Source organism: Oncorhynchus kisutch, linkage group LG6 (genome assembly GCF_002021735.2).
Source record: "Oncorhynchus kisutch isolate 150728-3 linkage group LG6, Okis_V2, whole genome shotgun sequence".
NCBI lineage: Eukaryota > Metazoa > Chordata > Actinopteri > Salmoniformes > Salmonidae > Oncorhynchus > Oncorhynchus kisutch.
This window is the reverse complement of record NC_034179.2, coordinates 16498261-16525034: the sequence shown is the minus strand read 5'-3', so window position 1 is coordinate 16525034 and position 26774 is coordinate 16498261. Positions and strand designations below refer to the sequence as shown.

General features: G+C 42.8%; 2 protein-coding genes across 3 annotated transcripts in view; both read left to right on the top strand.

Moving 5' to 3' along the window:
• LOC109892409 (calcium/calmodulin-dependent protein kinase type IV) overlaps positions 1 to 8834 on the top strand; it is a 30392-nt gene extending 21558 nt beyond the window's left edge. The window contains exons 6-11 of the mRNA XM_020484919.2: positions 2490 to 2580; positions 2849 to 2923; positions 3271 to 3346; positions 3958 to 4084; positions 5426 to 5578; positions 7074 to 8834. Coding sequence (XP_020340508.1) covers positions 2490 to 2580; positions 2849 to 2923; positions 3271 to 3346; positions 3958 to 4084; positions 5426 to 5578; positions 7074 to 7244 — 693 coding nt within the window. The 3' untranslated portion in view covers positions 7245 to 8834. The remainder of the gene's footprint in view (positions 1 to 2489; positions 2581 to 2848; positions 2924 to 3270; positions 3347 to 3957; positions 4085 to 5425; positions 5579 to 7073) is intronic.
• Positions 8835 to 14174: 5340 nt separating this feature from the next.
• Positions 14175 to 24872, top strand: LOC109892408 (E3 ubiquitin-protein ligase KCMF1-like). 2 transcript variants are annotated; one of them, XM_031826294.1, is made up of 7 exons: positions 14175 to 14424; positions 17034 to 17201; positions 17924 to 18063; positions 18363 to 18464; positions 18621 to 18798; positions 19158 to 19440; positions 23213 to 24872. In XM_031826294.1, the coding sequence occupies exons 1-7, from the start codon at positions 14409 to 14411 to the stop codon at positions 23499 to 23501; spliced, it is 1176 nt and encodes a 391-aa protein (XP_031682154.1). In that variant the 5' UTR covers positions 14175 to 14408; the 3' UTR covers positions 23502 to 24872. The 2 variants fall into 2 exon arrangements, with proteins under 2 accessions (XP_031682154.1, XP_031682155.1); XM_031826295.1 differs by lacking the exon at positions 14175 to 14424 and adding an exon at positions 16699 to 16820.
• Positions 24873 to 26774: the final 1902 nt, after the last annotated feature.

The following is a 26774-nucleotide window of genomic DNA, read 5'->3' as shown; positions in this document are numbered from 1 at the left end:
CATCGCCAACTGCGCCCATTCCAACATAGCCTAGATGTGTTTTTATTACTTCTAAACAGAATACATGTTTTGGGTTCTCATAGGCTTACAATGATGTTTTGATTCTTGCTTGAACAGTTGCTAAGATTATATTTGCTTGTGATCTTTGAAAAAGAACTATTTTGGATGCAGCAGTTGTTAGCTAGAATGCTATATTGATATAGGCTCGCCAAAGAGCCATTTTACTGGTTGAAGTTGTAAGTGTTTTTAAAGTATAATGCAGTTGATTTGCGATGATAACACAAACATTCTATTAAGCAGGACATTCATACGAGCCTTAAAATCCAAAAGTAGTGTGAAATGCACTTATAAGCAACATGTAAACAAAGGATTTCTATAAGAACTCTCCATTGTTCAGTCACCAACTCTCCACACATCGCCCCGTGCGGCAGTTTGCAACACAGCCGTCTATTGAAATCAGTTCAGGGCTTGTTTGAAAAGGCAGTCTGAGACAGCTGCTGGTTTCCCAACGAGCTGACTGAGGAGGAAAAAAACAGGATTTCTGAAGCCTCCAGATCTTTTTAAAGTTTCCTTGTGTTGTTGAGCAAGCGTCGAGGAAGTCTCTGTTCCGTGTTGATTGGGAGTGATGTATTTACAGTGTACACGGCCACTTCGGAAACGGTGGAGAGGTTCTGCAGTCTGTCTGTTACATGATCAAAGCCATCTGGATATCTAGCTAACGTCCCAGTGGAGCATCTTGGTAGCCTCATGTCCGGCCAATCTCACTGGCACGTCTACACTCAAATCCCCACTCCGTTAGTGACAGATTTGAGTCCTTTATTATAGACTTCTCATTTGGTGTTATCTTAGTATCCCAATGTGTTTATTATTTTGAACACGGAGAATCTGGAACCACGTTTTAGATTTTTTAAGTTGTTTACTGTAAAAGGCTGTATTAGGCTAGGTAAGGTTCTTGATGTTGAGATTTAAGTATGAGAGGTAATATTTTCCTCACTGGCCAAATACATTGCCTCGCCCACCTCTCATGTACTTGACTTTCTCTGGCAGAAGAGATCCACTGTCAATGAGAACACCGAGCTGTGTCGTTGGCCTATTGGCCAGAAAATCTTATTTTGAGTGGTGCTATGGCAGCCGTGGGAGTCCTGAGATATCTGTGGTGGTATGTGTGTGTGTGTGGTGGGGGCTACTGTATTCCCTCCTGCCTTCTCTTCATCCCTCCATCCCACACTATACTTGTCAGATGAGAGAGGACACCTTATCTGTGTCAGCTCCATAGAGCTTTGTGCAGGAGAGGAGAATTCCCCTCTGACATCACAGAGCCATTACACCGAGGGGTTGTCACAATACATAGTGTGGGGAGAAAATGATGCCTTCATTCACTGTGAACGAGGTCTATTCAACCTAGCCATTCCCAATGAGAAAATATGACTGTTTTGTTGCATAATAAGCATAGCTCATTCAGTACTAACCTTGATGCTAGCATTTTCATTCCAGTGGAATGTGGTTCTTTAACAGCTTAATGTTACATAAGAAACTAGGGATTTGCATAACCACTAACCCACCCACAGTGTGCAGAAGATAAGTTATACAATAGGTTGCTTTACAAACAGATGCCATTATCAAGACAGTGAGCCGTAGAGTAGGTCTCTATACTCTATACCTTATCCATGACACTACAAAGTCTTTGAACATATTGCTTTCCCTCACTTGAATCCCACCTCGTCTTTTCAATGGGCAGCTTATCAAGGTAGCTGCCTTGTGCTGCTGTTTTCTGTAACTGTGTAGACTTCTATGTCCCACATTGCCTTGTTTGATGAGTTACTGTGTTAACACTGGTGAAAGTACTCGCTAAACCCAAGCATAGTTTAAAACACACTTTAAATCATGCATATGTCCAGAACACAGTGAGAGCACAGTGTACAGGAAACTGCCAAAATAAAGGAAACTCCAACATAAAGTGTGTTAATAGGGTGTTAGCTGCCAGAAGAGCTTCAATGCCCCTTGGCATAGATTCTACAAGTCTCTGGAACTCTATTGGAGCGATGCGACTTTATTCTTCCACCAAAACAAATTGTTGGTGGTGGAAAACACTTACTCAGGTGTCGCTCCAGCAGTGTTCATTTGGGTTGGCATCTGGTGACTGACACACACACACACACACACACACACACACACACACACACACACACACACACACACACAGTGTAATACACAGCTCAGAATAGGCAATGATAAGATAATTCAACTTTGCATTTTGTTTATCCATAGACCATTTTCAACAGTGCACTATAAAGCAGGAATATTATGGTTCTCTGTCAAATGAATTGTGGGAGCAGGCACCGATTAATTCGGCGGTGCTGAATCCCAAAATCCTCAAACAGTCCAGCTCCATACACACCAGCAGACAAATCAATAGCACAAGATGTGTGTAGGAGTCATACAGCCACCTGGGTGCTATGGTGTTGCCTTGTGTCTTTGTCTTTATCCAGTACCTGCATGAGAATGGCGTGGTGCACCGAGACCTGAAACCTGAGAACCTCCTATACGCTACCGCAGCACCAGATGCTCCCCTCAAAATAGGTTGGTGGGGTTACTCAATACCCTGTGGGATTCACTACGATTATCCCAAAGAACATCCATTGACTCTGTTGTGCTATCAGAGACAGAACTGACTTGATCAGACATAGTTAGGAAATCTATGCCAACGATTATGTTCTATTGGAATGATCTATTACTATTTTCTATTCTACCGGTATTCTATTCTACTATTTTATTCTAAATACCAGATATTAGGACTTCCAGAAAGAGGCATAATTTTTAATATAGCTCTGTCTCTTTCATTTTGCAGCTGATTTTGGTCTGTCGAAGGTCATTGATGATCAGGTCACAATGAAGACTGTTTGTGGTACACCAGGATACTGTGGTAAGTTGTAACCCATTACTGTGATGCTTTTTCATTCACTTGGAACATAATATTTGCTAGCTACAGGATTAGAGATTGCCATTTCAGACCAAGCAGATGTTTCTTGTTTTGGTTGCATGCTTAACTTGCCAAGATTTGAGCAGAGAAGTTTACAATGAGGACAGGGTGTATATTGTTTAATGTTTATCCACATACTACATAGTACATTTTTCCTTGGATAAATAATTACTGAGTAAGAATTCCCTACTCTGTTTTCACCACTGTCTTCCCCCTTGTGCTGCCCCTCCCTCCCTCCCTCCATCCTGCTCTCATCTCCCCCCTATCTATCCTTCCTCCCCTCCCTCCAGCCCCAGAGATTCTGCGAGGAAGTGCTTATGGACCTGAGGTTGACGTGTGGTCGGTGGGAGTTATCACATATATCTTGTAAGGGATACCAGCCCCTCAAAAGTTTACTTGAACCCCGAATCACATCATTAAAAGACATCGGTTATTTTTACACTCAACAGTTTGGTTCATTTGTTAGCAGCAAGAAAGAATACATCAAGAATATTTGTGTTCTTTCTCTGAGGAATTGCAGACCCTTTTTAGTTGTATTTTTCGGCCATTTTGGTTTCTGAACCAAGGGTGTTGGTGAATTCCTGTTGTATAGCTTCTGAGTGATTTTGTTTCTTTCACATACTGATTGGTATACATTTGATTCAGTATGTGGTTGTGAGTTCCCCATTATACAGCAAACCAGGAAACGGTAGTGTAACTGCTAGCAACAGCATTCAGAAGAATCACTGGTATACAGACTCACTACTAGTTAATGAATATTAAACTGTAAAAATAACATATTTTAAAGGCACATCAATCTGGGAGAATAAGAGTGTGTGACTAGAAAGCCTTAGTGCAAGGAGGATTGCACCTCTAATAGAGTTGTAGCTTAGGCCCCTGCGGCTATCAGATCCTGTCAGACTGTAGCCAGCTATTGAATCAATAGACAGGAGCTGTCTGTGGTTGATGTATGCCTCGTATTTCATCCTCCCTGAAAGGCTATGTGGCTTTGAACCGTTCTTCGATGAAAGAGGGGACCAGTACATGTTCAAGAGGATCCTCAACTGTGAATATGAGTTTGTCTCCCCCTGGTGGGACAATGTGTCCTTCAACGCCAAGGACCTGGTGAGTTTTATTGACTTTTACCAGGGGTGTATTCATGATGCCAATTCTGTCGCAAAACTTTTTGTCTGTTGCAAAATGTTATTCAATGAAAACTAGAGTTTCTATTGGACAAATTCAGGTTGTTCCCATCCCGTTTTATTCCGCTTGCTTCCGTTTGTTTCTGTTTGGTTCTTAGTTAAGACACCCCTGGGGTCCTGAGGTTACCACAGTCACGCTGGCAAAAATGTTCCCCTGGTACTTAGGCGTAATTGATAAATCAGTAATTGGTGGAGAATGAAAACCTAGTTCCGTGGGAAACCTGCTGGCTGCATTGTAGAAGACAGGAAGTGGCAAGCGAGAGGCATAACTGGACCCACAATCTGTCTTCTCCAGCAAGTGGTGCTTTTCCTCTTTTTTTGCTCACCAAGAGATGAGTTTTGTATGGAGGTTAATGAGTGTAGAATTTAAATTTGTTTTAAAAAATGTTACCTTTATTTAACTTGGCAAGTCAAAGTCTTATTTACAATGACTGCCTAGCCCGGCCAAACCCTAACCCGGACGACCCTGGGTCAATTGTGCGCCACCCTATGGGACTCCCAATCACGGCTGGTTGTGATACAGCCTGGATTCGAACCAGGGTGTCTGTAGTGACGCCTCAAGCACTGAGATGCAGTGATTTATTTGATCGAATAGAAGTTTCGTAATGCTTAGATTTTTACGAGTTTACTGATATAAATAGGACATGTGACATCCCGGCAACTTTGGGAAAAAAACACTTTCTATCAGAGTTGTGCCATTGGCTAGAATGGTCCCACCTGATCTTGCCTCCTCCTGACTGCCTTCCATTTTTGAAGACGTTTCTTTTCATTGTTAGAGCGGTCAATATAATGGATCATCTGTGATTGTACCACTGGGTCAGGTGAAATGTTTCCCAGGTGAAATGTCAGTGTGAGTGTGTCCATGTTGGGGGCGGCAGGTAGCCTAGTGGTTAGAGCGTTAGACTAGTAACCAAAAGGTTGCGAGATCGAATCCCAGAGCTGACAAGGTCAAAATATGTCTTCTGCTCCTGAACAAGGCAGTTAACCCACTATTCCTAGGCCGTCATAGTAAATAAGAATTTGTTCTTAACTGACTTGCCTAGTTAAATAAAATAAATATTTGTGTGTCTGATTATCAAATAATGTAAAAAAGGAGGGTAACTAGAAATGCAGGGCAAACAAGACATCCATCATCCATCTCTTACTGTACATTCTGACTTACCTCCACATTATGAACTGGGCCGACTTGTTATGTGGACAGAAACCAAGAAAATAATCAATTCAGTCTCAGTGAGCCAGTTACTTATGTACTGCTGTCCTGTAGGTGAGAAAGCTAATTGTCCAGGATCCAAATAAACGGCTGACGACCTTGCAAGCGCTGGAGCACCCCTGGGTGACTGGGAAGGCAGTTAACTCAGCCCATATGGACACTGCTCAGAAGAAACTGCAGGAGTTCAATGCACGCCGAAAACTCAAGGTAGATGCAAAACAACGTTTCTCAATAGGATTTTGTACAGTGATTGAGGGCAAGTAGTACCTTGTCTAATTTATTGATGTCAGGACATTTTAAAGTCATGATTGTGTAGTTGTCAAGATCCTTTTGAATGTATTTTGAATGCAAGCATAGACAAACATAACCTCAGCAAAAAAAGAAACGTCCTCTCACTGTCAACTGCGTTTATTTTCAGCAAACTTAACATGTGTAAATATTTGTATGAACATAACAAGATTCAACAACTGAGACATAAACTGAACAAGTTCCACAGACATGTGACTAACAGAAATGGAATAATGCGTCCCTGAACCAAGGGGGGGGAGGGGAGTCAAAATCAAAAGTAACAGTCAGTATCTGGTGTGGCCACCAGCTGCATTAAGTAATGCAGTGCATCTCCTCCTCATAGACTGCACCAGATTTGCCCATTCTTGCTGTGAGATGTTACCCCACTCTTCCACCAAGGCACCTGCAAGTTCCCGGACATTTCTGGGGGGAAAGGCCCTAGCCCTCACCCTCCGATCCAAAAGGTCCCAGACGTGCTCAATGGGATTGAGATCCGGGCTCTTCGCTGGCCTTGGCAGAACATTGACATTCCTGTCTTGCAGGAAATCACGCACAGAACGAGCAGTATGGCTGGTGGCATTGTCATGCTGGAGGGTCATGTCAGGATGAGCCTGCAGGAAGGGTATCACATAAGGGAGGAGGATGTCTTCCCTGTAATGCACAGCGTTGAGATTGCCTGCAATGGCAACAAGCTCAGTCCGATGATGCTGTGACACACCGCCCCAGACCATGACGGGCCCTACACCTCCAAATCGATCCTGCTCCAGAGTACAGGCCTCAGTGTAACGCTCACTCCTTCGATGATCAACAGGAATCTGACCATCACCCCTGGTGAGACAAAACCGCGACTCGTCAGTGAAGAGAACTTTTTGCCAGTCCTGTCTGGTCCAGCGACGGTGGGTTTGTGCCCATAGGCGACGTTGTTGCCGGTGATGTCTGGTGAGGACCTGCCTTACAGGCCTAAATTTACAAGCCCTCAGCCCAGCCTCTCTCAGCCTATTGTGGACAGTCTGAGCACTGTTGGAGGGATTGTGCGTTCCTGGTGTAACTCGGGCAGTTGTTGTTGCCATCCACACCTGTCACCCGCAGGTGTGATGTTCGGATGTACCGATCCTGTGCAGGTGTTGTTACACGTGGCCTAAGTTTTCATAACTGTGACGTTAATGCCTACAGTTAGTAACCTGTTTGTCTTAACGACCGTTCCACAGGTGCAGTGTTTAAACCCTTTACAATGAAGATCTGTGAAGTTATTTGCATTTTTACTAATTATCTTTGAAAGACAGGGTCCTTTTTTGGCTGAGTTTACATGATTGCTATAATACCTAGATTCATCAGCATAGTCAGAGTGGGCCTACACATGAATCCTAAACTGTGTCAATGAATGATATACTGTGTTTTGTGTGTTCGTTGACAGGCTGCAGTAAAGGCCGTGGTGGCTTCGTCACGATTGGGCAGCGCTGGCAGTCACGGCAATGCTGACAACAGCAAGAACAGCAACTGCAACAACCCCGCCAATCAGAAAGAGGCACAAGAGGAGCAGCCACGGAACGACCAATCACAGTCAAAGATCCAGGAAGGATCCTAACTGTGGAGCTCCTCTGTCGTTGTGACCCTGTTGGACTGTGAAATTGCTGAGAGGAGCTATGTGGTTTCACCTTCTGTACTGGAGATACTCTGCCTGGCTTTATTGCATGTGACTGATTTATTAAACGATATACAACCATATTGGAACAACATGCCTACAAGTATTTAAAGTACATGTGAAATCAGAGTTTACTACTGCACATTCCCATTTCATAACTCACACAAGTAGCTTCATTGGATGGCTTCCATTATACCATGTTATAACTGCAAAATGGCCTCCAAGTGTTCCCAGTATTAATTTGCCAGTTTGTAAATTAATTCATAACAATTGGCAGAATAAGGATAGTAGGTCATTATGTGTTCTGGTAATCATCATGCTGCTTTGGTGGCAGAACATAGACTGAATAATCGATCTAGGTTGATTTTCAATATTGGTTGAGTAAGTCTACAGTATCTGGAGAACGGGTTGGACACATTTTCCAGGCTGTCATAAATGTAACCTTTATTACAACTTCTAAGGAGAATGCCTTATTATTGTATCTTATTAACTGGATTTTACACTCCCTTTGTAAGAAATATTTAATATTTTAAGAAATGGATTAGAAACATGTTAAAATCAATCATTTGCACAATGATTGTATTCAAATTGACTTTCAAGGAACATAAGGTTATTTCATAGTGCAGAGTTGTTTTAGCATTAAGAAATGTTCACTTTTGTATACCAAAATATGTTGTGTACAACTGAAAAGGCACCCCAGTTTTTTATTGCCAAATACACCATTTGCAGGGAAATGGATGAGTAGATAAAATTTGATTTGATTTAGCTATTCAGTGCCAAAACTTGGTTGAGGCTGCTGCTTTATTTGATAATATCCCACCTCTGTCATATACAATTGAAGAGGCTGTAATCTTAGTGAAAATATTTATCTCTCATTATAAACTGGGTGGTTCGAGCCCTGAATGCTGATTGGCTGACATCAGTGGTATATCAGACCGTATACCACAGGTATGACAAAACATTATTTTTACTGCTCTAATTACATTGGTAACCAGTTCATAATAGCAATAAGGAACCTTGGGGGTTTGTGGTATATGGCCAATATACCACGGCTAAGGGCTGTATCCAGGCACTGCGTGTTGTGTCGTGCATAAGAACAGCCCTCAGACGTGGTATATTGGCCATATACCACACCCCCTCGTGCCTTATTGCTTAATTAACCCATTAACTGACATGCCGTGTTATGAATGATTTTTTGAATCTACAAAGAAAGGGCTGTATATTGAATTTCAGCATGCTTTTGCCTTCAGTATAAAGGAATGATGTGGATAATAATGCATGTAGGAATGTTGAATTGAACTGCTGCGGTTGTCTGTAGAAATGCACTATAGTTGGCTGACACCACATGACGGACGTGATCTATGTTAAACAGTGAAGTATTAGAGGCCTCTTAAGGCTTTAAGACATTAACTTGATATTCCTTTCATATCCTCAAGGAAACATTAAATAATTCAATGTTGTCTTAAAATGGTTACCATTAACATTGATTTGGTAAGGACTGCAGTATTTAAAAAAATAAACAATATGAAGTTACATATGTTTGGGCAGTTTTGTATATCAGACGGCTTATGTACTTTTTGAACTTGTATACAAATGTTTTTTATTATTTTAGTGACCTACCATTTCCAGTGTTTCCGCTACATTGTAGATGAATTAGGTGGGGTGGTCTCCATCGCTCAGTACTGGAAGATACCCCTATACTGACCAATGTCTATGGTATAATGTATGTAACAGGTTAGTGTGGAGAGAGAGTGAAATGTAAGGGGCATCTATGGATCCTGTGGTGCAAATGTGAGAGCACTATCCTGGGCATAGGCAGTAGTATTCTCACATACACCATGTTACAGAATTACCCCTAACTCTCAAACTTTCCTCCCATTTGAACCAAGCCCATGCCAATGGGTAAACTCCTTCAAAGGCCATCCCACTGCTGCCACCAATGTAAGAGGCCGAGGTGGAGAAAGATTGATGGAGTGATGATCATTGAGCACGGTCCATGGATCCTGCAATGGGGCACTACTCCTCTGCAGAAAACTCACATACACCTTGCATACAAAACATATACATATACAGTATATATACACTGCTCAAAAAAATAAAGGGAACACTAAAATAACACATCCTAGATCTGAATGAATTAAATATTCTTATTAAATACTTTTTTCTTTATATAGTTGAATGTGCTGACAACAAAATCCCACAAAAATTATCAATGGAAATCAAATGTATCAACCCATGGAGGTCTGGATTTGGAGTCACACTCAAAATTAAAGTGGAATGTATGATGATGTAATGTAATGATGTAATGTCCTTAAAACAAGTGAAAATTAGGCTCAAGTAGTGTGTGTTTTTTTTAACCTTTATTTAACCAGGCAAGTCAGTTAAGAACAAATTCTTATTTTCAATGATGGCCTAGGACCAGTGTGTTAACTGCCTGTTCAGGGGCAGAATGATAGATTTGTACCTTGTCAGCTCGGGGGTTTGAACTTGCAACCTTCCGGTTACTAGTCCAACGCTCTAACCTCTAGGCTACCCTGCCGCTCACCGTATGACCTCCCTACCATGCCTGGGCATGCTCCTGATGAGGTGGCGGATGGTCTCTTGAGGGATCTCCTCCCAGACCTGGACTAAAGCATCCGCCAACTCCTGGACAGTCTGGTGCAACGTGGCGTTGGTGGATGGAGCGAGACATGATGTCCCAGATGTGCTCAATTGGATTCAGGTCTGGGGAACGGGCGGGCCAGTCCATAGCATCAATGCCTTCCTCTTGCAGGAACTGCTGACACACTCCAGCCACATGAGGTCTAGCATTGTCTTGCATTAGGAGGAACCCAGGGCCAACCGCACCAGCATATGGTCTCACAAGGGGTCTGAGGATCTCATCTCTGTACCTAATGGCAGTCAGGCTACCTCTGGCGAGCACATGGAGGGCTGTGCGGCCCCCCAAAGAAATGCCACCCCACACCATGACTGACCCACCACCAAACCAGTCATGCTGGAGGATGTTGCAGGCAGCAGAACGTCCTCCACGGCGTCTCCAGACTCTGTCATGTCTGTCACATGTGCTCAGTGTGAACCTGCTTTCATCTGTGAAGAGCACAGGGCGCCAGTGACGAATTTGCCAATCTTGTTGTTCTCTGGCAAATGCCAAACGTCCTGCACAGTGTTGGGCTGTAAGCACAACCCCCACCTGTGGATGTCGGGCCCTCATACCACCCTCATGGAGTCTGTTTCTGACCGTTTGAGCAGACACATGCACATTTGTGGCCTGCTGGATGTCATTTTGCAGGGCTCTGGCAGTGCTCCTCCTGCTCCTCCTTGCACAAAGGCGGAGGTAGCGGTCCTGCTGCTGGGTTGTTGTCCTCCTACGCCCGCCTCCACGTCTCCTGATGTACTGGCCTGTCTCCTGGTAGCGCCTCCATGCTCTGGACACTACGCTGACAGACACAGCAAACCTTCTTGCCACAGCTCGCATTGATGTCCCATCCTGGATGAGTTGCACTACCTGAGCCACTTGTGTGGGTTGTAGACTCTATCTCATGCTACCACTAGAGTGAAAGCCAGCATTCAAAAGTGACTAAAACATCAGCCAGGAAGCATAGGACCTGAGAAGTGGTTTGTGGTTATCACCTGCAGAACCACTCCTTTATTGGGGGTGTCTTGCTAATTGCCTATAATTTCCACCTGTTGTCTATTCCATTTGCACAACAGCATGTGAAATTTATTGTCAATCAGTGTTGCTTCCTAAGTGGACAGTTTGATTTCACAGAAGTGTGATTGACTTGGAGTTACATTGTATTGTTTAAGTGTTCCCTTTATTTTTTTGAGCAGTGTATATATATATATATATACAGTATATATATATATATATATATATATATATAGTACATACATAGATGGAGGCAGGTAGCCTAGCGTCATTGCTTGCTCCCGCTCTTCCTCCCCCTGGCGCTCGGATCTCCAGCCTTCCCCCCATCACGCGCATCAGCGATCATTGGACTCACTTGGACTCAATTACTATATGTTTGTTCCCAAGCTCTGTTCCCTGCTTCGGGATTGTCATATGTCCATGTTACCCGTGTTCTGGCGCTATTCCTGTCTTGTTCTATGTCTGTTCCCTATTAAATGTTTGACTCCCCGTATCTGCTCCACTCCTTACACCTAGAGGTTAAGCGCGTTGGGCCAGTAAACGAAAGGTCGCTGATTTGAATCCCTGAGCCGACTAGGTGACAAATCTGCCAATGTGCCCGCTTTACCCTAATTGCATCTGCAAATTGCTCTGGATAAGAGCATCTGCTAAATGAAATGAATATATATACTACCTCAATCAGCCTGACTAACCGGTGTCTGTATGTAGCCTTGCTACTTTTATAGCCTCGCTACTGTTTTTCACTGTCTTTTTACAGTTGTTTTTATTTCTTTACTTTTCACCTTTATTTAACCAGGTAGGCTAGTTGAGAACACCTTTATTTAACCAGGTAGGCTAGTTGAGAACAAGTTCTCATTTGCAACTGCGACCTGGCCAAGATAAAGCATAGCAGTGTGAGCATACAACAAAGAGTTACACATGGAGTAAACAATTAACAAGTCAATAACACAGTAGAAAACAAAGGGGGGGTCTATATACAATGTGTGCAAAAGGCATGAGGAGGTAGGCAAATAATTACAATTTTGCAGATTAACACTGGAGTGATAAATGATCAGATGGTCATGTACAGGTAGAGATATTGGTGTCTTCTTAGGTATGACGCTACAAGCTTTGGCACAACTGTATTTGGGGAGTTTCTCCCATTCTTCTCTGCAGATCCTCTCAAGTTCTGGCAGGTTGGATGGGGAGCGTTGCTGCACAGCTATTTTCAGGTCTCTCCAGAGATGTTCGATGGGGTTCAGGTCATGGCTCTGGCTGGGCCACTCAAGGACATTCAGGGACTTCTCCCAAAGCCACTCCTGAGTTGTCTTGGCTGTGTGCTTAGGGTCGTTGTCCTATTGGAAGGTGAACCTTTGCCCCAGTCAGGTCTACATTGTAGAATAATAGTGAAGACATCAAAACTATGTAATAACACATACGGAATCATGTAGTAACCAAAAAAGTGTTTATTTGAGATTCTTCAAAGTAGCTACCCTTTGCCTTGATGACAGCTTTGCGCACTCTTGGCATTCTCTCAAACGGATTCATGAGGTTGTCACCTGGAATGCATTTCAATTAACAGGTGTGCCTTGGTAAAAGTTCATTTGTGGAATTTCTTTCCTTCTTAATGCGTTTGAGCCAATCAGTTGTGTTGTGACAAAGTAGGGGTGGTATACAGAAGATGGCCCTATTTGGTATAAGGTAGTTGTTGTGTTGTTTGTTAGAATACTTGTTAGATTTTACTGCATAGTTGGAACTAGAAGCACAAGCATTTCGCTACACTCGCATTAACATCTGCTAACCATGCGTATGTGACCAATACAATTTGATTTGATTTGACTTGAAATAAGCAAAGAGAAGCGACAGTCCGTCATTACTTTAAGACATGAAGTTCAGTCAATCCGGAATGTTTCAAGAACTTTGAAAGTTTCTTCAAGTGCAGTCGCAAAAACCATCAAGCGCTATGAAGAAACTGGCTCCCATGAGGACCGCCACAGGAAAGGAAGACCCAGAGTTACCTCTGCTGCACAGGATAAGTTCATTAGAGTTAACTGCACCTCAGATTCCAGCCCAAATACATTTTTCACAGAGTTCAAGTAACAGACAGATCTCCATATTAACTGTTCAGAGGAGACTGCGTGAATCAGAACTTTTTTTAATTTAACCTTTATTTAACTAGGCAAGTCAGTTCAGAACAAATTCTTATTTACAATAATGGCCTACCCCGGCCAAACGACGCTGGGCCAATTGTGCACCGCCCTATGGGACTCCCAATCATGGCCTCAAGGTCGAATTGCTGCAAAGAACCACTACTAAAGGACACCAATAAGAAGAAGAGACTTGTTTTGGCCAAGAAACACGACCAATGGACATTAGACCGGTGGAAATCTGTCCTTTGGTCTGATGAGTCCAAATTTGAGATTTTTGGTTCCAACCGGCATATCTTTGTGAGACGCAGAGTAGGAGTAAGGATGATCTACGCACATGTGGTTCCCACCGTGAAGCATGGAGGAGGAGATGTCAGATGTGATGGTGTGGGGGTGCTTTGCTGGTGACATTGTCTGTAATTTATTTACAATTCAAGGCACACTTCACCAGTATGGCTACCATAGCATTCTGCAGCGATATGCCATCCCATCTGGTTTGCGCCTAGTGGGACTATCATTTGTTTTTCAATAAGATAATGACCCAAAACACACCTCCAGGCTGTGTAAGAGCTATTTGACCAAGAAGGAGAGTGATGGAGTGCTGCATCAGATGACCTGGCCTTCTCAATCACCTGACCTCAACCCAATTGAGATGGTTTGGGATGAGTTGGACAGCAGATTGAGGGAAAAGCATCCAACAAGTGCTCAGTATATGTGGGAACTCCTTCAAGACTGTTGGAAAAGCATTCCTCTTGGTTGAGAGAATGCCAAGAATGTGCAAAGCTGTCATCAAGGCAAAGGATGGCTACTTTGATGTCTTCACTATTATTCTACAAAGTAGAAAATAGTTCAAACAAATAAAGAAAAACCCTTGAATGAGTAGGTGTCTCCAAACTTTTTACTGGTACTGTATGTATATATATATATATATATATATATTTTTTTTTTTTTTTTTTTTTTTACATCAAACTAGTCAGGGATTGCATTGGGAAAATAGCTTTCTTGTCTCACCTTTTGAATACAGTGGCTGAATCATAAAATGGATTCTATTTCTATAGGCAGATTTTTTTTTTTTACCCTCTTCAGTTGAACAACCACATTATTGTGAAGGGCACCCCCTAGTGTTTCTTCAGCAGACTGCGAATTCTCTGTCTCAGTACTTCTTCGTGACAGCCAGGGAGGGGGAAGCACAGAACTGTAAGCTCAGGATCCATCTTAAAGAGAAAATAGGAAATAGAAATCGCGTCCCAGGTTTATCTCTTAAAAGCTGTATATTTTCTGCGTGATCCGTGCTAGGGAGGCCGAGGAGGGGGCTGTGTCATCGTCTGTAGGATGTCCCGACATGAGGGTAAGTGAAAAATAGACGTCCATAGCTAACATTAGCTTCCTGGGGTTGGTCAGTGGGTTGCCATGTTTTGTATTGCAATGCATTAGACAGGGCTCATGATGGCGGCCACCATGAATTTTCTCAACCTCCTGATTGCTGAGTAGAACCAGGCTGATTATTGATAACGACAGTCTCCGTATTTATGAACAGTCATGTTTCAAAGAAGTAATACTTCTAGTGAGCGGTCGTTTCTTATTCTAGCGAGTTAGCTAATGCTAGGTAGCTTGCTATCTAAAGTGATGGTCCGACAGCCAGTTGCTATAGCTAGGACGTTGGCTAGCTAGCTTTCTTCAATGACAACGTCGTTAGCCTAGTAGTTAAGTTTCCAGACTGGCCTTTTTTAGGAAGGGTGAATGCGTGGTGTGTGTTGGTATGGCCACATTGTTTTCGTAGGTAGTTTAGTTAACAAGTTATTTAACTGGACTAAGTGCTGAAATACTCCATGCCACCCAAGAAGGGTTTGGTCACTGAATGCACTGTCATCAAGGTAGTTTGAGGCCTCAGTCACAGTGGCCCAAACTTAACCAGGCAGCTAGCTAGCTGCTACCTAGTTTACTAACTAGTTCGCCCGTCTTCTACCTTCACTTAACACCGGTAGCTAGATAACGTTAATTATAGTTAAATTCTTTAGCTAATTAGCTAACTCATTGGATCAGTAGAGTATGCTAGCTAACTGCAAACAGAGTGAATCGACTAACTAGTATAAGTTAGCTAGCTAGTTAAGTTGACCCTGTTAGAGCACGGTTTTGGAGAACACCCGGCATCAAACCTACTTGATAGCTACTTAGAAATCTGTCTGGCTTGCTGGACTCACTTGTTGGACTACGTCATATTAGGTCTGGATGAATAGCCAGGTCTGTATTTTTTCTCCTATAACGTTAGCTAACTAAGGATCTGTGCACTTATGAAGGAAGGCCTGTCAGTGTATGGTGAAAGTGTTCTCAGTCACTGTCCCTCCATAGTCAAAATGACATACAGTTCCAACTGGGATGTTTGCCTAAGCAGCACACCTTTATCCAGAGTCCAGACAAGCATTGCATAGACACCCATAGGTGTGACAGACACCAGGCATCTGAAAACCATTTGAGTAGTGTATCAAGGGGTGTAACTAAATGATTTGGTGTCATTCTTTTCCATTAGTGCTTTATTGTCATCAAGAATGGGAAGTCAAGGGCTGTTGTCATCACAGAGCAAGGGCAAATTCTCAATTTGGAGAATCCAGACAATTTAATGATAGATCAGTACAGAAGTTCTCAGAAATGTCTGACTGTGGGTGCGTTCGTAAATTAATTCTGGCTATCTTTTATTTAATTTAACCTTAATTTAACTAGGCAAGTCAGTTAAGAACAAATTCTTATTTACATTGACGGCCTAACCAGGACGATGCTGGGCCAATTGTGCGCCGCCCTATGGGAGTCCCAATCACGGCCAGTTGTGATACTACAGACCCTGGTTCGATTCCAGGTTGTAACGCCTCTAGCACTGAGATGCAGTGCCTTAGAACGCTGTGCCACTCGGGAGCCCTACTCCGATTTCAGAGTGCTCTCGTCTGGAGGAACCCTTGCTCTAGATGACATGAAAACAGCCTAACTAGGGCGAGTAAAATTGTCAGTGAGGTGTTCTCTCATTTGTATCTGGAAGTAGCTGGCAAGCTAGCCAACTTTAGCAAGTTAGCTTGGGTGCTTGACTGCCATTGTTAGGTTGGAACACTCGGATCAACCCTATTCCTCAGCCAGAGCATCCAGTGTGCGCTCCAAGAGCGAACCGCTCTGAATTTACAAACTGGACAATATGACAACTCTCTGAATTTAAGAATGCCCAGAGCGCGCTCTGAGTTTACTCTGGCACTCCAGAGTGAATTTACGAACGTACCCTAAATGTGAGCAATGAACAGCAGCATAGCCTAACCTTTTTCAGTTTCAGAATTTTGTTTCTTGCTTTGTCAGTTATCTAAGGAGGGATGTGTCAAATGCCTTGGCTTTATGACAGCGGTGAAATGGTCTCATTTCAGCAGCACTAACAAAGTTGAGGTGCTGGTTATAGCAGTTTACATAGTGCCTGTTGGAAGGAGGAAACTACAGTATGTGTATCAGTACAGTATCACTGCAATCACCACGTGATATGATCGAGAAAAACCACGAAGGGACAGCTAGATGACAGTTTTGTGTTTCTTTTAATTTTCACTCTGTTTCTTTTCTCTTGATCATCTCGTCTGTCCATCTGCTGTTTAGGCCTGCTTAATTTACTGCACTGTGATATAAAGGCCTGTTTTGCATTTGCAACAACAAATGCAAATGATTACGTACAAATGCATGAGAACTGGACAAGATGGGACCCTATTATTCTGTTCTAGCCAGGTACACACACACACACTGGCATTCATTAATGACCTGCTATTGATGTTCAGTGGATTTGAAAAATTCCTCTCCAATCACATTTGTGGGTTAGTGCCAGTGCCAATGTCATCCTGCCTCTCTTTCTGACTGTCTGCACATAGTGTCCTACTGCACCACCTTAATGGGCTATTAGCCTGTACATTTTGACATTGAATCCTCCCCCTTGTTTTGCAGGTGTGAGCTGTGACGCGTGTTTAAAAGGGAACTTCAGAGGGCGCCGGTACAAGTGTTTAATTTGCTACGACTACGACCTGTGCGCATCGTGCTACGAGAGCGGAGCTACCACAACGAGACACACGTCGGAGCACGCCATGCAGTGTATATTAACCAGGGTAGACTTTGGTAAGGACATCTGCCGTGTAGATTAACCAGGGTAGACTTTGGTAAGGACATCTGCCGTGTAGATTAACCAGGGTAGACTTTGGTAACGACATCTGCAGTGTAGATTAACCAGGGTAGACTTTGGTAAGGACATCTGCAGTGTAGATTAAACAGGGTAGACTTTGGTAAGGACATCTGCAGTGTAGATTAAACAGGGTAGACTTTGGTAAGGACATCTGCAGTGTAGATTAAACAGGGTAGACTTTGGTAAGGACATCTGCAGTGTAGATTAAACAGGGTAGACTTTGTTAAGGACATCTGCAGTGTAGATTAAACAGGGTAGACTTTGGTAAGGACATCTGCAGTGTAGATTAAACATGTTACATTATGAGAAGGGAGTTTTTTTTCTGCCCACGTGACCCAGCAGGTCTTTCTTGTAGTTCTTCCTGGTCAGGTGGCCCAGCAGGGCTATCTTGTTGTTCTTCCTGGTCAGGTCATGTGGTCCGGAAAACTCTTCGCACTTAATGTTATTATTAATTTGATTTTCGTTGATCCTTTTTTCTTTCAGTGTATTTGCATGGTGAATTTTAAATGTATTTTTGTCTTTGTTTTCTACCTTATGCGCTTTGAGCATGTGAAATGTGCTCAACAAATTCAATATGATTATTATTCGATATGAGGTTTATTGTATTATGGCGATTATTATTAATGTGACTCTAAAGATGGATGGTTTTGCTTTGCAGACCTGTATTACGGCGGCGAGGCGTTCTCAGTAGAGCAGCCCCAGAGCTTTTCCTGTCCTTACTGTGGTAAAATGGGCTACACAGAGACATCCCTACAGGAGCATGTCACCTCAGACCATGCAGAGACTTCCACAGAGGTGGTAAGTGGGGGGTATCATCCTAGTGTTTCATCTAGCATCACTAAGACAGGACAGACTGGTTCCTCACTCGCTATTCTGCCTGAAAAAATGTAGCCTCCATTTCTTTCAATAGAATGTTTTGGTGTTTACCACCTCTAAAAATATAGGGTAAACATTGCATCCAATGACATCTCATACATCCAAATTTGATTCCAGGGCTCATGGAAGCATTAACGCAATTCTCAAATAATTATTTGACAACTGATGCTTGTGAATGGTCAGTTGAATATATCCAGAGGGTGCTTACTGCTTCATTTCAGATCTGTCCAATATGTGCTGCGTTGCCGGGCGGGGACCCCAATCACGTGACTGACGACTTTGCTGCTCATCTCACACTTGAACACAGAGCACCTAGAGACTTAATATCCTTTTACGCAGCTCGTGTGTGTGTGTGTATGGTCTGCTTGTGTGTGCCTACCTACCTTTGTGGATGTGAAAACTATACACGCCTGTGGATGTGACTATTCCAGTTACTTGCGAGCCCCTTGGTCTGTATTCCTTAACCCACTGTGTTTTACGATGAGTCCAGTGGCGTCCGGCACGTGCGTCGGATGTTCCACCACGGTCGTGGGCTGGGCGGTCCTAGGGCACGCAGGACCAACATGCACTTTACTAGCAGCTCCACTGGGGGGCTCTCTTCCTCACAGAGTTCCTCTTACTCCCCCAGTAACAGGGAAGCCATGGACCCTATAGCAGGTGAGCAGTGCACCTGGTCTGACCAGTCTGTCTGTCAGTATAACTACAAACAGGGTCTTCCTCATAGAAATGGATAGAGATTCTATAGTTTCTCCCCTCTTGTGGCTCCTATGTACTTGGTTACTCATGGAGTCATTTGACATAAAATAAGTCAAATTCTCTCTCCATGAGACTGAATGGCTCCTGTCTCCAATGAAGTATAACCAGTACAACCACTGTGTAATGTCTCTTGTCCAAAGCACTGTGACACCCCTACAGTAGTGTGGTGTCTCCCAACAGCGTGTCTATACTGGAGAATGTTCATTTGACTGTCACCAAAATGATCTCAAAATAAATCTCTTCATCTCCCCTCCCCACAGAGCTATTGTCTCAGCTGTCGGGCGTGCGGCGCTCGGCGGGTGGCCAGCTCAACTCGTCGGGCCCGTCTGCGTCTCAGCTGCAGCAGCTACAGATGCAGCTGCAGTTGGAGCGCCAGCAGGCCCAGGCGGCCCGCCAGCAGCTGGAGACAGCCAGGAACGCCACACGGCGCTCTAACCCCGGCGGCAACATCAGTGCCACCATCCCACCTCCCAGCGCCAACTCGGTCGGCGTGGCCGAGAGCAATCCCATGGCCTCCCACAGCTCCCAGTTCCTGCTCACACGGTGAGTTGTCTACTCGTGGACAGAGCCTTCTACTTAGTGTTTTTAAAAATAGATCAATGCTCTGCAGACTTAACATCTGAGGCCCTTCTGGACTTCTACCACATTGTTACAGCTCCCAGGACCCAAGTTGTTCCTATCAACTCCCTGTGGCATGGTCTCCCTTATCCTCCTGTTTGTCCCCCTACGTGGTGTCGTAGGGGGTCGACACCTGCTCGGTGTCGTGTCTTTGCTATGCCAGATTAAGTGATATGACATGATATTTTATAAAATCATTTCTCTGTAATTAATATTACCTGATTAAACTAATCATGTAGATGTAATTAACTAGGAAATCTGGGCACCACGGAATAATATTTATAGAGCTGTTGTCTCCCGAATAAACTCTTAAAGACCTGGGAATCTTTTATATCAATAGCAGTCACATCTGAACGTCGTAAAATTCTTGGTTATCGTCACAAACCATGGCTAACAAGTTGAATCAGCAGTAGAACATTTGGTTTAATTATTTATTTACTAAATACCAAAATAATCACACAGAATTACATATACACAGGATGGATCATACATTGATTACTAATTATGTCATACAAGAAAACGTCCCTAGCGGACGGGGCCGATATGACGGCTGGTTACACAAAGAAAGGGAGTTGAGTTTGAATGAAAGCGCGAGAAGACTGAGAAACCAACGGATTGGGTCTCTATAGGACCTCATGAAGCTATGCTATCGTAAATACAGAATCTAATGCATTCTAAATTTGGAAAAGGAAAATAAAATAAATATTTACTCTGAGCCGCGATAGATTAGTCGTAGATGGAAGGCTGGGTTGCCCAGCAGAGATATCCCTTGTCCTTGGAAGAATATGTATTGTGGTAGAACGGATACGTTGTAGTACCATCGTCGTGTGGTAGAATGGTTCTGTTGTAGTACCCTGTCTTTCTGAAGAGATTGTCCGTCCTTTCCTAGCCCACGTTTACAGCTGCTGCTGCTAACTCAACGTCTAGGATGTATCACTTCTTTAGTGAATAAGAGTTCAAATCAAGTTGCCATACTATAAGCTCATGCTATATTCTGGCTGGTATAGTCGAAATTCATCCTTCCAGCGTGTCGATCGTCACCTCCACGTTGAAATTCGCTCTTCTAAACGTATGGACATCAGTCCTCACGTCATCGGGAACACAATGATAATTTCGTTAGGTTGTAGTCGTTCAACCATTCGCAACCAGAGCTCACGCTGAGGTTGGCTTAGTTCTGTAGTTGATATTAGCTCTTTTAAATGTATGGACAGCAGTCCTCACGTCACCGGGAACACCAGGTTGACTCTCGTCAATGGGCTTTTGTAGTGGTGGAGAGAAGGGCGTGTTTCCTAGTTCACAACCAATGTCTGTTCAATTGGGCGGGGGCCACTGAGTGAGCAGAGTTTACTTATGAAAACAATTCTCTAATTTAGAAGCTAAAATTACAATTGATTTTTTCACAAAGAGTTTCATATTTAAACATTTAAATTGCACAACAATTCCATGTGAATCCGATAACTAGAATGTGTAGACTTTCCAAGATACAGTTTATGTCGTCCTATCATCAGTAATAATGTTTCAGACAACAACTGATCTGACATCATATTATTTAAGTACCAACAGATACTTTCAACTGGTTGGATTACAGAAATATTGTTCCGTTCCCAACCTTTTGATGTTACCATACTCTCTCTATGTTAACAAAGGGCTTTCCAAGAGTCAAATCTGTAGAGAGAGAAAAGGGGGAAAGGTATTTATGGGGGGGGGGGTCATAAACCTCACCAACAGAACGTCATGACAGCGGTGTCGTCTCCCAACACCCTTACCTCATGTAGAGGTCCACTGATTATGATTTTTCACCACCGATACCAATTATTGGAGGACCAAAAAAAGGTGATACCAATTAATCAGACTTTGTGTGTGTTTGTAATAATGACAATTACAACAATACATCAATGAACACTTATTTTAACTTAATATAATACATAAATAAAATCTATTTAGTCTCAAATAAATAATAAAACATGCTCAATTTGGTTTAAATAATGCAAAAACACAAGAAAGTAGAAGTGCAATATGTGCCATGTAAAAAAAAGTTTAAGTTCCTTGCCCAGAACATGAGAACATATGAAAGCTGGTGGTTCAATATTCCCAGTTAAGAAGTTTTAAGTTGTAGTTATTATGACGTGTCGACTTTCTCTCCATATACCATTTTTATTTAATATACCTTTGACTATAGGATGTTCTAATAGGCACTTTAGTATTGCCAGCCTAATCTCAGGAGTTGATAAGCTTGAGTTGATAGGCATCACGCTGTGAAGCAAACATTGCTAAGAGCTGCTGGCAAACGCAGTCAAGTTTGAATGAATGCTTACGATCCTGCTGCTGCCTACCACCTCTGTCAGACTGCTCTATCAAATCATAGACCTAATTATAATAAACACAGAAATACGAGCCATTGCTCATTAATATGGTCAAATCTGGAAAGTATAATTTCGAAAACAATACGTTTATTGTTTCAGTGAAATACGGAACCGTTCCATATTTTATCGAACAGGTGGCAACCCTAAGTCTAAGTTATTGCTGTTACATTGCACAACCTTTAATGTTATGTCATAATTATGTAAAATTCTGGCAAATTAGTTCAAAACGAGCCAGGCTGTCCAAACTGTTGCATATACCCTGACTGTGTGCAATGAACGCAAGAGAAGTGACACAATTTCCCTAGTTAATATTGCCTGCTAACATGAAATAATTTTAACAAAATATGCAGGTTTAAAAAAATATATACTTGTGTGTGTATTGATTTTAAGGAAGGTGTTGATGCTTATGGTTAGGTACATTTGTGCAACGATTGCGATTTTTTTTGCGAATGCGCTTTCGTTAAATCATCCCCCGTTTGGCGAAATAGGTTGTAAATAGGTTGCAATAGGTTGTAAAGTAACAGGCACCGCATTGATTATATGCAACGCAGGACAAGCTAGTTAACCTGGTAATATCATCAACCATGTGTAGTTAACTAGTGATTATGTGAAGATTGATTGTTTTTTTTATAAGATAAGTTTAATGCTAGCTAGCAATTTACTTTGGCTCCTTGCTGCACTCGTGTAACAGGTGGTCAGCCTGCCACGCATTTTCCTCGTGGAATGCAACGTAATCGGCCATAATCTGCGTCCAAAAATACCGATTACCGAATTTATGAAAACTTGAAATCGGCCCTAATTAATCAGCCTCTACTCCCAACCCCCTTTACATGGTGTCTCCCAACCCCCTTACATGGTGTCTCCCAACCCCCTTACATGGTGTCTCCCAACCCCTTTTACATGGTGTCTCCCAACCCCCTTACATGGTGTCTCCCAACCCCCTTTACATGGTGTCTCCCAACCCCCTTTACATGGTGTCTCCCAACCCCCTTTACATGGTGTCTCCCAACCCCCTTTACATGGTGTCTCCCAACCCCCTTTACATGGTGTCTCCCAACCCCCTTTACATGGTGTCTCCCAACCCCCTTTACATGGTGTCTCCCAACCCCCTTTACATGGTGTCTCCCAACCCCCTTTACATGGTGTCTCCCAACCCCCTTTACATGGTGTCTCCCAACCCCCTTTACATGGTGTCTCCCACCTCAATCTGTTCTCAGCATCCACAGGCCTAGCCAGGTCTTTTCTCCCACTACCTTGAACCGTCTCTCCCATTTCCTTCATGTAGTCCCTCTGGTCTGTGTTAACCAGGTATCCTCCTCTCTGTTCTCCTACAGTTTGAATGAGCCCAAGATGTCGGAGGCGGAGCGGCAGGCGCTGGAGGGTGAGCGCGCCGACCGCAGCCTGTTTGTCCAGGAGCTGCTGTTGAGCACGCTGATGCGCGAGGAGAGCTCCTCTTCGGACGAGGACGAGCGGCGAGACTTTGCCAGCTTTGGGGCCATGGGCTGCGTGGATATCATGCCTTTAGACGTGGCCCTGGAGAACCTCAACCTCAGGGAGAGCGGTACTGGCGGTTACAACAGCAGCTCTAGGAGCTCTAAGGAACCTCCACCACCTCCTCTTTGATGATATCCCAGCACCACGCAGACTTTGTCCTCTGTGCTGCCACTGCCAGTGACGGGCGGGCAGCAGGATCTTTTGGGGTTTGTTTTTTGGTGATTGTAATTTCAGGTCTGTCACCTTTGTTACATTTGTGTACAACCATAGAAAAGGAGAGTGGGAGCGATTGGGGAAAGTGCAAGTGGATGAGTGCGCAGCTCTAAGCGAGCGAGAGATTGAGAGAATATATATATATCTCTCAAATGTTGATAATCAGTTCTACACAACAAATTTTTTCCTTTAGCAGGTAAGCATTAGGTAGATGTGGCAGATCTCTCTTCCTGTTCTCATGCAAAATTATCTCCTTATAAATACCCCACATTCAAAACCTGAGGAGGAACCAGACACCCTATGGTGAAGCTGCTGTGTGTATTTATGACTTAACAAATAAAAAGTGCTTGGATGGTTAACCATAAACTACTGCATGAGGTTCTTTGCATCGTGCATGACTTTTAATGACCTCATCATTAAAAAGGGAGAGAGAAAATATCCCGACGCTTTCTCTCACCAACCATTTTAAACGGTTACTTGAAACATGATTTGAGTTTTTCCGAAAAATGTGATATTGCAAAAAAAACTGACATGCTGAATAATTTAGTAACTTTTTAAAACTTTTTTGTTTGAAATAGAAAAACAACATATTGGAATCTGCAGTAGCTTTAAAAAGAAAACAATGCAATGTGTTTATCTCTCAGCTCCGGTTGGTCCTTCCCTCCTTTGTGACATCGTCTGACTATAACATCAACTTGCTGCACTAACAGCAAAACTCAAGAGAAACTCGAGACATCTGCATTCACTTAGCAGATAAAATAATACAATACTAGGAGCAGAAAAACCAGATCTTGTCTCTGACATTTTTCCTAGCTGTTGATTGTTCTAGTGAGAAGCTGTGTGTAACCACCAGATGTTGTTTCTAATTTATGCACCTGTACAGAAGAACTAGTCTCCCATTCTCATCGATCGCACTCTACTCTTCTCCATCTCTCTGCTTCTGTAGGCCCAGATTCCCTAAGTTCATTTGTATTACTTTCTTTGAGGAAGGGGAGCGCGAGACTTTCCACATTGCAGGCATTGTTTTTTGTTTGACTGAAGATTTTTTTTTCTTTCTCAGCTAAGGATAGCACCTTCTATTTATTATTTTAGTTTCTCTGATTCTTTTAAGCCTTGTAATGAATCATACCACCTCCATGCCTATACTCTTATCCTCTGTAAAATACAATGAGATGTATATTGAATTTGTGCGTTAACTTTCATAATGGTTCTAGGATATGGGCAGACTTTTTTTTTAATGTAAATTTAGAATACAATAAACTGCGCACAGCTTTTGATGAAACCAAGCCCCTCCCTCTTGATCTTTGTGGTGTCTTATTTGGCTACTGTATAGGGCTCTTCACACTACTGAGCCGAGCTGAACTGAGCTGGCCTGGTTACTCATCCACCATAGTTGCTGGAAAGGACAATGTGAGAAGAAAATATCCAACCCTTATCCAGTACAGTTTTGGTTTGGATCTGCTAGTGTGAAAAGGTTATGTATCACAATGTGCTAGGCTATAAAGGGATAGTGTGAGATTCTGGGAATAAAGCATATTCTACTTCCCCCGTGTCAGGCGAACTTGTGGATACCATTTTTGTCTTTGCGTGCAGTATGAAGAAAGTTGGAGGTAGTTTTGTGAGCCAATGATAACTAGAGTTAAGCAATGACTGGATGTCTACAGGTGCATTAGTATACTCAACAGTACCTACAATTGTATTTACAATTTCACCTGACTCTGGGTAAGTAGAAAAATGGCTTAATTTCCAGAATCTCGCAGTATCCCTTTTAAGGAGTTATTTTATTTAACTGGGTGTGTACCAAACAAGGTTACAAAAGCAAGGCTCAACAAAATACTATTGTGCAGCACCAACTTCCCTGGTTGTAAAGACCAATGTACTTTGACCTCTCACTACCTATGCACATCAATGCCTGCACCTTTTTACTACTAGTATGACTGAGCAGTGTGCAACACACTGCACTCACTATGGAAACAAGTAGGCCCTAGTGTCTATAAACACAGCCTCACCCTTGTCCTACAAACAATGCTGTGCCTGTAGACAGCCGTTTCCCTGGACCTGCAAACTACACTGAGATCTTTTTCAAACACAGTAGCTAGCTACATACTAACCATGCTCAACTCTACCTGCATGGCATAGAGTGCATTTTGGAAAGTATTCAGACCTCTGGACTTTAACACATTTTGTTACGTTAGTCTTATTCTAAAATTGATTAAATAAAAACTGTCATCAATCTACACAAAAAAAAAATTGGGGGTGCAAATTTATTCAACAGAAATACCTTATTTACATAAGTATTCAGACCCTTTGCTATGAGAATCGAAATTGAGCTCAGGTGTATCCTGTTCCCATTGATCACCCTTGAGACGTTTCTACAACCTGATTGGAGTCCACCTGTTGTAAATTCAATTGATTTGACATGATTTGGAAAGGCACACACCTGTATATAAAGGTGCCACAGTTGACGGTGCATGTCAGAGTAATAACCAAGCCAGGAGGTCGAAGGAATTGACTAGAATGCCAAGGCAGGATTGTGCACAGTTCTGGGGAAGGGTACAAAAACATGTCTGCAGCATTGAAGGTCCCCAAGAACACAGTGGTCTCCATCCTTAAATGGAAGAAGTGTGGAACCACCAATAAGCTTTTTCACCGTGTTAGAGCTGTCAAATCTGTGAGCTCTGGTGGTCATTGTCACAAACCACAGAAGTTCAGAACAAGAAATTGTAAGCTATATGGAAATGAAACCGTGTAATTCATTTTAAAGAAGTAATAGGTTAAAATCAGTGTACAAACTTGTAACACAGCTGCATGGGATTTTTACTCGTGCATCCAATGCAGGAGCCGCTTGTTGATTTGACAGCTCTATCACAGTTCACCCTCCTACACGCTTTAAATTTTTTTTACATTTGTCAGTTTACACAGGTTACCGCTGATCGAATCCTGGCCTGCAACAAAGGTTATGCTCATTAGGGCACACTGTAGCAAAATGTTTTGCGACATAAAATGTTTTTATTACATTTTTTCTATTGGGTAAGTTCAGATAGAGATCCACTCCATTTTGTGCCTAATGAAATCGACCAAGCACTAAGAGAAGAATTTGCGGTCCCCAAATCTTAACCTAGAACTAAGCGGCGCGTTTTGCTCTTAATTGTAATCAGAGGGCTGATATAAATACTATGCATGGCAGTC

Excerpts from the sequence above, each read along its gene's own strand:
- LOC109892408 (XM_031826294.1), top strand. Across the intron at positions 18,064-18,362 it reads CAGAGACTTCCACAGAGGTG|ATCTGTCCAATATGTGCTGC; the intron begins GTAAGTGGGGGG and ends GCTTCATTTCAG. Across the intron at positions 19,441-23,212 it reads TCCCAGTTCCTGCTCACACG|TTTGAATGAGCCCAAGATGT; the intron begins GTGAGTTGTCTA and ends GTTCTCCTACAG.